This window comes from Otolemur garnettii, unplaced genomic scaffold (genome assembly GCF_000181295.1).
Source record: "Otolemur garnettii isolate 467f Iridium unplaced genomic scaffold, OtoGar3 scaffold00003, whole genome shotgun sequence".
In the NCBI taxonomy this organism is placed as follows: Eukaryota; Metazoa; Chordata; class Mammalia; order Primates; family Galagidae; genus Otolemur; species Otolemur garnettii.
This window is the reverse complement of record NW_003852398.1, coordinates 34,749,244-34,762,816: the sequence shown is the minus strand read 5'-3', so window position 1 is coordinate 34,762,816 and position 13,573 is coordinate 34,749,244. Positions and strand designations below refer to the sequence as shown.

The 13,573-nt window shown below is 39.5% G+C and overlaps 3 protein-coding genes across 3 annotated transcripts in view; all 3 read left to right on the top strand.

Annotated features, from left to right (window-relative positions):
* The window catches only part of LOC105887266 (protocadherin beta-14-like), a 2,523-nt gene extending 2,069 nt beyond the window's left edge, over positions 1–454 (top strand). Inside the window, exon 2 of the mRNA XM_012806954.2 lies at positions 4–454. Coding sequence (XP_012662408.1) covers positions 4–333 — 330 coding nt within the window. The 3' untranslated portion in view covers positions 334–454. The remainder of the gene's footprint in view (positions 1–3) is intronic.
* A 5,619-nt stretch (positions 455–6,073) lies between these two features.
* On the top strand, positions 6,074–8,467 carry LOC100946037 (protocadherin beta-18). Its single transcript, XM_003782109.3, has one exon. It carries the CDS (start codon positions 6,074–6,076, stop codon positions 8,438–8,440), a length of 2,367 nt encoding a protein of 788 aa, XP_003782157.1. The 3' UTR covers positions 8,441–8,467.
* Positions 8,468–12,154: 3,687 nt separating this feature from the next.
* The window catches only part of LOC105887264 (protocadherin beta-5-like), a 2,421-nt gene continuing 1,002 nt past the window's right edge, over positions 12,155–13,573 (top strand). Inside the window, exon 1 of the mRNA XM_023514586.1 lies at positions 12,155–13,570. Coding sequence (XP_023370354.1) covers positions 12,155–13,570 — 1,416 coding nt within the window. The remainder of the gene's footprint in view (positions 13,571–13,573) is intronic.

Genomic DNA, 13,573 nt, shown 5'->3' with positions numbered 1-13,573 from the left:
TACTTGGTCATCGCCTTGGCCTCGGTGTCGTCGCTCTTCCTGTTCTCGGTGGTGCTGTTCGTGGCGGTGAGGCTGTGCGGGAGGCACAGGGCGGCCTCCGTGGGTCGCTGCTCGGTGCCTGAGGGCCACTTTCCTGGCTACCTAGTGGACGTCAGCGGTACTGGGACTTTGTCCCAGAGCTACCAGTATGAGGTGTGTCTGACAGGAGATACTGGGACAAATGAGTTTAAATTTCTAAAGCCCATTATCCCCAATTTTTATGTCCCTGACGCTGGCAGGAATACGGAGGAAAAGGAGAATGTTCGGAATAGCTTCGAATTCAACATTCAATAAAACAATGCATTTAAACTTCGGGTTTTGTACTATTCTTGGCAAACTAGGGCTACTTTTTGCCTAATCTCTTTTAGATTCTGGTTTGTACAGAAGTTGCATGCATGAGCATTGCTCGTGCTCTCCTGACATGTGCTGTGCTTTAAAAATCCTTATTAGTTGTTACAGTTACATTGAGATACAATCTGTATTTTCTGGTTTTTCATTTATTTGGTCAAAAAGATTATATTAATGGAGTTAAAGCTCCTTTGCTATAATAATGGTATTGTATACGTTTTGTAAGACATTATTCGCAATTATTTGGATTTGCAAATTAAAATATTAAGAGCAAATGTCACAGGATATGTAATTTACTATTAGACACCACCAAAAGATAGGTGAAAGAAAAATAAAGTGTTGAATGTGGGTGCAATGTTGTTGGATTTATTACCATATTTTCTCTAAAATTTTTTCATCGTAAAGTGTAAAAAGCTTCTATCCCTCCATTTTCAGTGCTGGAAAGCCTTATTTGTTCATTTTTCAAGGATCTACTTTATGGTAAAATTTAAGTGACCAGGTTGAAAATTATTGATTTCTGAAGTAATTTTTCTTCCAACTAGTTTTGTTGTTGATGATGATGCTGTTATAGAAGAGGAGTGCTGTAACATTCTGGGCCTTGATATTGCTATTTAGTTTTCTTTAAATGCACCATGGTTATGAGTTTAAATTTTGTAATGTTCCTTAGTATCAGTCAGAAGAGTAGTAGACAAAAACTTTAGAAATTGAAATGAAGATTGAAACTGTTAAAGAAAATGATTTAGGTTCACTTCCCTGCCCATTACTTAGTAAATGTAAAACATCACTAAGAATTTGTGGCCTCTCTCAAATGCTAACGAAGAAGGTATGGATCTGTATTTATGGTTTATAGATGCCTCATCATGTTACAAATGATAATATCTGAAATCCATAATCAGACAGATCTTTATAATTAGCATGTGGTGTGGATATAGGACTAGTTTGCATATATATATTCCTAATCGATCTCATAAAAATTAAATGCTATGGTGGACTACATGATCATAAAATGAAATTTCACTTTCCATTGCAAAATAGGATGAAAAAAATTCAATTTGCTTAGGAATTTCCCCCCCTACTTTATGCAATTTTTACTGGTTTCATTGTTTATTGCAGTAGGTATTTATTAGTTGTGAGGATTTCATTTAAATTGACATTTGAACGATAAAACCCTGAATAGAGTAATTGGGCCCTCTTTATCTTTCAGAGTCAAAAGAAATAAAAGTATACCCATGAAAGCCATGGTTAGGCCAAACAAAAAAAAACTGAAGAAAGAAAGAAGAATAGAATTTTTAAAAAGTGAAATGGAAAAAGAAATAAAAGTAGTGTACATTGAGCCCCACCTTTATACAATTAAAAATGATATTTTTAAGTAGTAAAGAAACTATATTTCTAGCAATTAGCCTTAAAAAGGAGGCATAAAAACCTTTGAGAAAAAAATGACATCAATAAAATGACAGATAATTAAATGTTTGAATAAATAGAGAAAGGCACTATTTTTAGATAGAACTTAATGCAATAAAGATCTATTCTTCCTAAAATAATTTATAAATTGAGTGAATCTCAATGAAATCTGTGATAAGTAGTAAGTATCTACAAATGGTTTCTAATATAACATGGAAGATAAAGTTGCATGAAGAGCTAGGATAAGTTTTAGGGGGAAAAAAGGAAATGCCTAAGAATAAAAATGGCAAATGCTTTACATTACAGATATTAGTCCAAATTATAAATCTAAAGTAAGTAAATCTATTTGAATAGTTCAGAAATAGACTCATAGACTACCAGATAAAATCTAATCCATGGTCAGATTGGTTTTTTTTGTGACAAAAGAGTTTCACTTTGTCGCCCTTGGTAGAATACCCAGAGTGCGGTGGAGTCACGGCTCACAGCACTCTCCAACTCTTGGGCTCAGTGATTCTCTTGCCTCAGTTTTTCTGTTTCTAGTAGAGACAGGGTCTTGCTTTTTGCTCAGGCTGATCTCAACCTGTGAGCTCAAGCTATCCACTCCAAGAGTGCCAGGATTACATGTGTGAACCACTGCACCCAGCCTACATGGTCAGATTTTTTAACATAAAAGAACTTGGTCATGACAAAAGGGGTGCCAAAATAACTGGGCTGGATTGGAAAAAGAGATTATTTTGCAAATAGTATTAGGAAACTGGCTGATGTTACAAAGAAAAAAATATCTATTTCATGTAATTTAATACTAAACATATTTATCTAAGAAGTGAATCTGAAATATTCAAATTATTAAAAATGAAATAAATTAGGCAAAATTATCTTTATAATCCTAGCATTGGTTTGGATTTCTTTTTTTTTTTTTTACTGGGGCTGGGTTTGAACTCACCACCTCTAGCATGTGGGGCCGGCGCGCTACCCATTTGAGCCACGGGCACTGCCCCTGATTTGGATTTACTAATAAGGCTTTAAAATACAAATAATAAAAATACAAATTGATGAATATTACTACCTTAAAACTAAAAGATAGCACAGAGAAACTAGCAAACAACAGAGAGAAACTACTTGCAATATTTTAACTGAAAAGAACTAAATATAGATTATGCTAATAAATCTTACAAATCAACAAAACATCAAAAAGGCTAGAGAACCAATAGTTTTTTATAAAGGACAACAGAGATAGGAAATTTAAGAAAAAAGAGGGAAAACAAAAAGTCTGAAAAGAACTTGAAATGATGGTCAACCTCTTTAGTTGTGGAAACATTAAAATTAGGGAAAATGAAGGATTTTGATAATATGTGTATTAATGGAAAATCTTATGTACAGCCTATGTACAGAGGCTTTTAGCAGTATTTAGTGAAATTTAACACGTACGTATCCTATGATCCAGCAATTCTACTTTGAGGTATATAAGCCAGAAAACTTTTACACAGCTTTACAAAATGATGAGTATAAGAATGTTGTTTTTGGCCAGGTGTGGTAGCTCATGCCTGTAATCTCTGGGAGGCTGAGGTGAGTGGATTGCTTGAGCTCATGAAGTTCAAGACCAGCCTGAGTAAGAGTAAGACTCGGTCTCTAAAAACTAGCTGGGAGTTGTAGTGGGTGCCTGTAGTCTTAGCTACCAGGGAGGCTAAGGCAAGAGGATTGCTTGAGCCCAGGAGTTCAAGGTTGCTGTGAGCTATGATGCCTTAGTGCTCTACCCAGGGTGGGGGAGTGAGATTCTGTCTCAAAGAAGAAAAAAAAAATAAGCATGTTCTTCTTGGGAAACCAAAGGATAGAAATCTACCTACCTATCCATCAGTAAAGCAATTGATGAATAAAATGTGTAATATGTTGGTGAAAGATTATTATGCAGTGATCAGAAGAGTAAACTAAGTATGCAACCACATGGATAAATCCCAAGTGCTTTAAGAGAAAAAAAGAGACTGAGATTTATTGCATAGTGACAAATATATGTGTGTGTGTGTGCATATATACACACAGATATATAGTATATAATATCTTATATATGTAGAAATAAACAACTATATAAATATGTTTAATGGAGGAAAAGAAGAGTGCAAAGATAAAAGAAAGAAGGCATTTTTATCTGTATAGGGGAATAAGGGATGTAGAAAAAGATGAAAACTAATGTTGGTCAGCGCCTCTGCCTCAGTGAGTAGGGCATCAGTCCCATATACTGAGGGTAGTGGGTTCGAACCCAGCCCTGGCCAAAGTGCAACAAAAAAATAGCCAGGTGTTGTAGTCCCAGCTACTCAGGAGGCTAAGGCAAGAAGAATCACATAAGCCCAAGCCAAACTGCAACAAAAAATAGCCCTGGACAAACTGCAACAAAAAATAGCTGGGTGCCTGTAGTCCCAGCTACTCAGGAGGCTGAGGCAAGAAGAATCACATAAGCCCAAGAGCTGGAGGTTGCTATGAGCTGTGCTGCAACAGCACTCTACCGAGAGTGACAAAGTGAGACTCTGTCTCTAAAAAAAAGAAAGAAAGAAAGAAAGACAGAAATGAGAACTAATATCAATGACAGAAGTTGTCTCTTCCAAGAATTGTTTAAATTGATTGAATCATTATAGATTTAGCATTGGTCAGTTAAGGATGGTTAAAAATACATTTCTTCTATTCTATGTCTACTCTATCACCATACCCTGTACTGTTATCATTATGCTACAATCCTATTACTAGATTTCTAATTGAAGCCAATATTATCTCATACCTGTATTACTGCAATCATTTTTAACCAGTCTCTTGCCTTTAATCGTACTCTCAATTCTGTAATAGGATGATATTTTGAAAAAATAAAAACAAGATCATGCCATTTTTCTGTTTAAAACTCTTTAATAATCTTGCATATCTATTGGTGCAAAGTCCAAATGCCTTGGCAAGGTTTACAGAATATCTGCTTATCTTTCCAATTTCAACTCAGCATTTCTCTTCTCTTGACTTATGTCTCAGCCATATTGATCTTATTTTAGTTCCTCTAAGACACTTTTCTCATGTTGGATTTGCACAACCATGTTTTTAGTTTGCCTTAAAAATTTTATCCCATGCCCAATTTTCATTTGAATTGCTTCTCACTTATCATGTATCAACGTAGAATATGCTTTCTCCAGAAAAGTCTGTCCTGTACTTCCAAATTCTTGTTAGACAACCCTCATCTATGCTCTTATAGTAGCATGAACTTTCCCAGTCATACATTGATTATGCTCTATTTAAAATGTGTGATCATTTTTCTATTTCTTTTTTTTATGGCAGGAATTATGTCTTCCTGTTTCCCATCTAATCCTAACACTTATCATTCCTAGAACAAAATATAGTCTCAATAAGTACTTGATGAACTAATTCATAAATAGATACAAATGCTGAAATAAAGTTATACAACTAAACTGCAGTCTAGTTTCTTCAACTTTTTGTGTTGTCAGAAACTGGACATACTTTACTTTATTCATTACTATTGAGCATTTATTTTCTACTCCTTCTAGGTAAATCTTCTGCCGAGTATCTCCAAATAAAAGGTACAATTTACCCAGCCTGAAATGTCCAACCTCCCCCAAACAACTATTCGAATATGCCGGGTTCAGTTTCAAGATCAAACTCCCAGTCTTATATTTTCTAAGAGTGTTTTCTGGCAGAACTAAGACCTATAGTCCCTATTTCCAATTTTCTTAAAAATCTTTTCCTTACTTTCAAGAGTACTCTTAACTATCGTTAGTTGTTTTAAATATTGGCTTCACAGAGAGATCATAATTTATTTGAGACAGGGACTATATCTTAAATATGCTTTTTATATCCAGCACATCTCTAGCAGATTGCGATTAATGACTGAATAGTAATAACATCGCATATCACAAAAAAATGCAACTAAGAAAAGAAAGAGGCACACAGGAGGAGAAAATATAATTTAAATTTTTCAACAAATACACAAGATAAATATTTTGTCTCAAACCTGAAAATCTGCAAAGTCGCATGGTGGCGCTGCAGGATAAGATGGAGAAATCTTTTGTACGAGTATATATGCTCTGGTTTCCCTTAACCAGTGAAACTGAGAGCGCAGGAAAAACAGGAGAAAAGAGGCTCTCAGTCGAAAAGTGGGGCACCAACAACCTCCGTGTGACAAGACTACAAGTTTATAGATTCCCAAAGGTCCAAGCTGATAGATAAGAGGAGCAGCCCCCAGAGCTGCTAGAGATTGAATTGAAAACGTTTCCGCAGTAAGACGTTTGGCTAAGGAGTCATGGAGCCGGGAGAGAGAAGAGCTCTACAGATAAGGCAAGTGCTGCTTTTCTTTGTTTTCCTGGGAGGGTCTTTGGTGTGTTCTGAGACTTGGAGATATTCTGTGACCGAGGAAATGGAGATTGGCACCTTTATAGCCAACGTGGTTAAAGATATGAGTTCAAATATAGAAAACCTGGCTGCACGGGGGGGCAGAGTTATCTTTGACGACTATAAACCTTATTTGCGGTTGGATCCTCAAACTGGCAACTTGTTCTTAAATGAGCGACTGGACCGGGAGGCACTCTGCGATCTCACCGAGCCATGCATATTGCATTTCCAGGTGTTATTTGAAAATCCTTTGCAATTTTTTCGGACTGAGCTTTTGGTCAAAGACATAAATGATCATGCTCCCATGTTCCTAGACAAACATATACTTCTAAAAATCTCAGAAGGTGCTTCTCCAGGAACTTCATTCCAAATGGATAGTGCTCAGGACTTGGATGTGGGAAAGAATGGTGTCCAAAACTATACAATAACCCCAAACCCCCACTTCCACCTTAAATTACAAGACAGTGATGAAGGCAGAAAATACCCAGAGCTGGTACTGGACCAATCTCTGGATCGAGAGAAGGAGCCTGAGTTTTGTTTAACTCTATCAGCATTTGATGGCGGGTCACCGCCCAGATCAGGGACTACACTGATTTGCGTAGTGGTCCTGGATATCAACGATAACGCACCCAAATTTGAGAAGCTGGTCTACGAGGTTCAGATACCAGAGAACAGCCCTGTGGACTCCTTGGTCATCAAAGTATCCGCCACAGATTTAGATGCAGGAATAAATGGAGAGCTAACTTACTCGTTTTCGCATGTATCCAGAGACATACGGAAAACATTTGAAATCCATCCAACTTCTGGCGAAGTCCATTTAAAAGCACTTCTAGATTTTGAGCTAATTCCATCTTACACCATAAATATTCAGGCCATTGACGGTGGGAGCCTTTCTGGAAAATCAACCATTTTAGTGCGGGTCGTAGATGTGAATGACAACCCACCAGAAATAGCCATGACATCTCTTACCAGTCCCATACCTGAAAACTCATCGCCTGAGGTGGTGGTCGCTGTTTTCAGTGTACGAGACCAAGACTCTGGAGAAAATGGGAGAATGGTTTGCTCAATTCAGGACAACCTCCCTTTTCTGTTAAAGCCCACCTTCAAGAATTTCTACACCTTAATAACAGAGCGTCCACTGGATAGAGAAATGAGAAGTGAATATAATATCACCATCACTGTCACTGATTTGGGGACACCTAATCTGAAAACTGAGCAAAACATAACAGTGCTGGTCTCCGATGTCAATGATAACACACCCACTTTCACGGAAACCTCTTACACCCTGTTCGTCCGCGAAAACAACAGCCCCGCCCTGCACATTGGCACCATCAGCGCCACAGACAGAGACTCAGGCACCAACGCCCAGGTCACCTACTCCCTGCTGCCACCTCAGGACCCACACCTGCCCCTCGGCTCCCTGGTCTCCATCAACGCCGACAACGGACACCTGTTCGCCCTGAGGGCGCTGGACTACGAGGCCCTGCAGGCCTTCGAGTTCCGCGTGGGCGCCACAGACCGAGGCTCCCCCGCGCTGAGCAGCGAGGCGCTGGTGCGCGTGGTGGTGGTGGACGCCAACGACAACTCGCCCTTCGTGCTGTACCCGCTGCAGAACGGCTCTGCGCCCTGCACCGAGCTGGTGCCCAGGGCGGCCGAGGCGGGCTACCTGGTGACCAAGGTGGTGGCGGTGGACGGCGACTCGGGCCAGAACGCCTGGCTGTCGTTCCAGCTGCTCAAGGCCACGGAGCCCGGGCTGTTCAGCGTGTGGGCGCACAATGGCGAGGTGCGCACCGCCAGGCTGCTGAGCGAGCGCGACGCGGCCAAGCACAGGCTGCTGGTGCTGGTCAAGGACAATGGCGAGCCTCCGCAGTCCGCCAGCGTCACGCTGCACGTGCTGCTGGTGGACGGCTTCTCCCAGCCCTACCTGCCGCTCCCGGAGGCGGCGGCGGAGCAGGCCCAGGCCGACTCGCTCACCGTCTACTTGGTCATCGCCTTGGCCTCGGTGTCGTCGCTCTTCCTGTTCTCGGTGGTGCTGTTTGTGGCGGTGAGGCTGTGCAGGAGGCACAGGGCGGTGTCTGCGGGTCTCTGCTCAGTGCCTGGGGTCCATTTTCCCAGCCACTTGGTGGACATTAGCGGCACTGAGACTCTGTCTCAGAGTTACCAATATGAAGTCTGTCTGACTGGAGGCTCTGGGGCCAGTGAGTTCAAGTTCCTGAAGCCAGTTACCCTCAACCTCCCGCCCCAGGGTAATGAGGTGGAGAAAGCCCCCCCTTTGTGAATGGCTTTGAGTTCAATTAAGGATCTAATTGTGATGTAGAACATTAGAGTAAGTCTAAATTTCATTGTCATGTATAGTTCTTCATTCTGGCTAGCTTCATGTAGCTCAAGAGTTGTCAGAAAGTTCAGAAATTTAAGTCTACTTCTGTTGCTTTATATTAACTGTGAAAATATTAAGGGCGCAGGTATTTGCTTAGCCTTTGTTCCAAAATACAACCTCAAAAGATGTATTCACAAATACATTAATCATTTTTTCTTCAAATTTAATTGCACACTGGGTTCCTTTGTGTTTTCTTGTGGGGAGTTGAGGGACAAAGTCTCACTTTGTTGCCTTCCATAGAGTGCCATTGTATCACAGCTCACAGAAACCTGCAACTCTTGAGCTTAAGCAATTCTCTTACTTCAGCCTCCCAAGCAACTGGAACTACAGGCACCCACCACAATGCGCAGCTATTTTTAGAGATGAGGTCTTGCTCTGGCTCAGGCTGGTCTCAAACCTGTGAGCTAAGGCAATCTGTCGGCCCCCCCCCCCCAGGGTACTAGGATAACAGGCACAAGCCACCACGCCCCTCCCTTCATATTTTCCTAATGTTTTGATGGCGGGTCCTCTCACCAAAATAGGTTTTATATGGTTGATAGTATTACTATGGAAGAAAATGCATGATGTGAATAAAAACTGAATTACTTATCTGGTTAGAAAGGTTTTTAAAATGTTATCTAATTTAGTTTTTTTAATTTAAAAAGCATAATCTTTCCATTCTACTTTTCTGCCAAATATTGCAGAAGATTTTTTCTGCCCTAAGTTATTTTTCATAAATATTTGTGAACTGTACGTATTGCTGGTAGATGTTGTTTTATTAAAATAAATTCAAAATCTTTGCATTTGAGATACACACACTCATCCAACTCCTGTTCATTTCTTGTCTGAGGACTTCCTTGTATGACCTAAGGGAGCTGATCATTAGTGAGATATTTATTCCACTTTCTTTGCCTTTCTTAGGCATGTCTGATTAAAGCTGGAATAGCCACATTCTCCACCCACCTGAATTTGCAATGAAAATAATAGTTCATCTATTCTTTTCCTCTTGAGTAAATGGGCTGCGGTAGCCATGTGTGTAGGCTGGAAGCAGAGAATGGCTTCTAGACAAGGAGGACTGAGAGGACTAGAAGGAAAGAGTATTAAGTGAGAAGGAATAGAGAGTGCAGGAGGCAGAAATGTAGAAAACAATAGAGACTAAGATAGCTACTTGGTTCTAGACCTGTCAATTCCTGGTTCCAGTTCTTCCTAAGTACCCAATGTCTATTTGCCCTGGGGTTCTACAGTAAGACTATAGTTTCCTAATAGTAAAATTCCTTTCTTTAGTCAGTATTGTAGTTGAGTTTCTTGAAACCAAAAGAGACTTGAAAGATATGTGCAATCTTGAGTGCTCAATTAGCCTATATACCATGAAACCCTGGTCTTATGTTGTCTGTTTCCAATATTAATTTAATGAAATACAAAATGTATAAGCTTAGAGATAGCTAATCTATGTAAGAGGCTTATGGTGTCTATACCTTGTCTCAGGATCATCATACCCTCCTTAGCAAACTCTTCCTTTTAAAAATTATTTGCTGCTTTACATGTGAACAGGTTAATTTATCATTAATGTAAAACCATCTGGCTCTATAAATAATCTAATTTGGATCACATGGCTTGATTTATCATTTTAGTTTTAGTAATAGATACTATTTGATTGACATATACTCTATTACTAGAAAGCCTCATGAAAAAAAATTTGTTTCTGCCATGCCTAGGAGCTTAGATCTTAGGATATAATTTGAGAGATAAAAGATGGGAATAAAAACTATGATTTATTAACTGTCTGACATAGGTACCAGCTTCAATCCTATTAGTATGCAAAAATGCATAGACATTCAAGACACATTTTCTTGGACACTTAATTCCATAATAAAGAATTTGGATCCATGATCAAGATCTTTCTATAAGGAAAATTGTCCATCAGATTTTAACAGCAAGGTCTCATATACTGACTGTTTATTTAATCAAATTCATTTCCCTGTGGGGAGGAAATAAATGTATTCTAACATAGAATGTTGATTAGAATAATTGGTACCTTAATAGAATTAAACCAATATGAAATACAATTATTGAACTTAGCTCAAGCTGTTTTCCCAGTTAGCTAGGTAATTGAAATACCAAAATTTATTGGTATAATAGTGGTATATATAAATAATATATAAATACCAAAATACTACTATTATACATATAATAGTGTCTGTCATTTAAACATTGGCTAAAGTTGGTGCATTTGGGAAGACCCTGGGTCTCTTCCTCCAAGATGCATTCCCCCCTCTTTAAAAGAGAATTTCAGTTCCATACTAGGATGCCAGGATCCCAAGATACCTACAGGAGATACATGAGTTGATTACTAAAATGAGTTGAGATCTTTCCTAGTTGAGAATTAATCTGCTGTTCCAGGTGGATCTAATTTATTTTCATCTGTATTTTATTTTATTTTATGTTTTGAGACAGAGTCTCACTTTGTCACTCTGGTTTTGAGTGCAATGGCATCATTATAGCTCACAGCAACTTCAAACTCTTGGGCTCAGGGATCCTCATGACTCAGCTTCTCTAGTAGCTGGAACTACAGGAGCCCACACACAACACCGGGCTAGTTTTTCTATTAGTAGAGACTGGGGTGTCACTCTTGCTCAGGCTGGTCTAGAACTCCTGAGATCACATAATCCACCCACCTCTACCTCCCCGAGTGTTAGGATAGCCACCTTCTCTGGCCTGTATTTTATTTTTATTTTAATTTCAGCCTTTATCTTTAGCTGCCTCCCCTTCAAGATGTAATGTACAGCTTCTATGTGTGTGTATCTTAGTTTTAGCAAAAAATGCATATGCTCTTTACAAATTGTTTTAGACAATGTAATAGATCAATACAACAAACTTACAGAAGTACAGAGACAGTCCTTAGACAATATTTACAAATAATTTATCTACAACTCCTTAAGCTTATCTAGTTTTTATCATAAACCATTTCTAGCTGATATCACTTAAGTTTATACTTCTGAAACATGAATAATCTCTTTATCTACTGTGCTAGCAGCAGTTAAGAGTTTAAAGGTTTTAAGTGATAACTACATACATTTTTATCCTCAATTTTCCTGAAGTACTCACTATACAACATAGTCGACATCATGTTGTAAGGTCCCTGAAGTCAGAGTAGCTATTTTTATTCCCACCACTTAGTGCCGTGCCTCATGTATAATATGAAATCAGTATTTATTGAATATAGTTAACTTTAAATTCGCATAATTTCCCAAAATATCTGGCATCACTTCCACATTCCTAATCTCACAGGAAAACAGAAGTTACCATTTTAATTTATAAATCACACTATATATAATCTGTGATTTTTTTTTTTTTTTGCATAAATCTAAGAAAGTAGAATCAGTATTTTGTAAACTATTTAGCAAACTAAGTTTTAAGTACCAACGCGTGGTGGCGCTGCAAGCTAAGGCTGCTGAAAAACAGACTTGCGGATGGTTACTGCTCTGGTTGCTATTCTGGCAGTAATGATCAGATCCATCAAAGAGCAGAGACTTGGTTAACAGAAAATCGCGTTGTAACAAGAACTGATTTCCAGAGAAGAATTCCTACGGACTCAACAGAGGCATCCGGATCTTAACGGGTTTTGGTGTCAGAGAAATGGAGGCTGAAAAGGAGCGCTTTCCTAGACTAAGGCAAGTTCTGCTTCTCTTTGTTATGCTGTCTCAGACTTGGGCGGAGCAGAAAGCTTATACTGTAGCGGAAGAAATGGAGAGCGGTTCTTTTGTGGCCAATCTAGCAAAGGACCTAGGGCTAGGAATAAGAGAGTTGTCCTGGCGGAAGGCTCAGGTAATTTTTAACAATAATAAAAAACATTTTCAGCTGAACCTTCAAACTGGCGATCTGCAAGTCAATGAAAGACTCGATCGGGAAGAACTATGTGGCTCCACTGAGCCTTGTGTGCTGCATTTCCAGGTGTTACTGAAAGAACCTTTGGAGGTGTATAGGTTTAAACTTTTCGTCAGTGACATAAATGACAATTCCCCTGTGTTCCCAGAGGCAGAAATGATTTTGAAAATCATGGAAAATACTCCTCCAGGAACTGTGTTTCCCTTGAAAAATGCACAAGACTTAGATGTAGGCGTTAATAACATTCAAAACTACACGATCTACCCCAGCTCCCATTTCCATGTTCTCACCCGCAATGATGGTGAAGGCAGAAAATACCCTGAACTAGTTCTGGACAAAGCCCTCGATAGAGAAGAGCAGTCTGAGCTCAGGTTAACTCTCACAGCAGTGGACGGTGGAGCTCCTCCCAAAAGTGGGACCGCCCTGGTCCTCATTGATATCTTGGATATCAATGACAATGCCCCTGAGTTTGCCCAGCCACTCTATCAAGTTCAGATATCAGAAAATAGTCCGCTGGAATCCGTTGTTGCCACTGTTTCCGCTAGAGATTTAGACATGGGAATAAATGGCAAAATATTTTACTCGTTTTTTTATAATGATGAAGAGATCTCCAAGACATTTGCACTTAATGAACTAACAGGAGAAATTAAACTAATTAGGAAATTAGATTTTGAAAAAATTGTGTCATATAAGGTGGATATTAAAGCCTCTGATGGGAAAGGTCTTTCAGGAAAATGCACTGTCCTGATACAGGTGGTGGATATCAACGATAACGCCCCAGAACTGACCATAGTATCGGTCCTAAACCCCATCCCTGAAAATTCCCCTGAGACCACGGTAGCTCTTTTTAGTATTCAAGATCCAGACTCTGGGGAAAATGGAAGGATGATTTGCTCAATTCAGCATGATGTTCCCTTCATGCTGGAACCTTCAGTTGAGAATTTCTACAGGCTGGTAACAGAGGGAGCGCTAGACAGAGAACTTAGAGCTGAGTATAATATCACCATCACAGTCACTGACTTAGGAACACCTAGGCTGAAAACTGAACAAAACATAACAGTGCTGGTCTCCGATGTCAATGACAACGCCCCCGCCTTCACCCAAACCTCCTACACCCTGTTCGTCCGCGAAAACAACAGCCCCGCCCTGCACATAGGCACCATCAGCGCC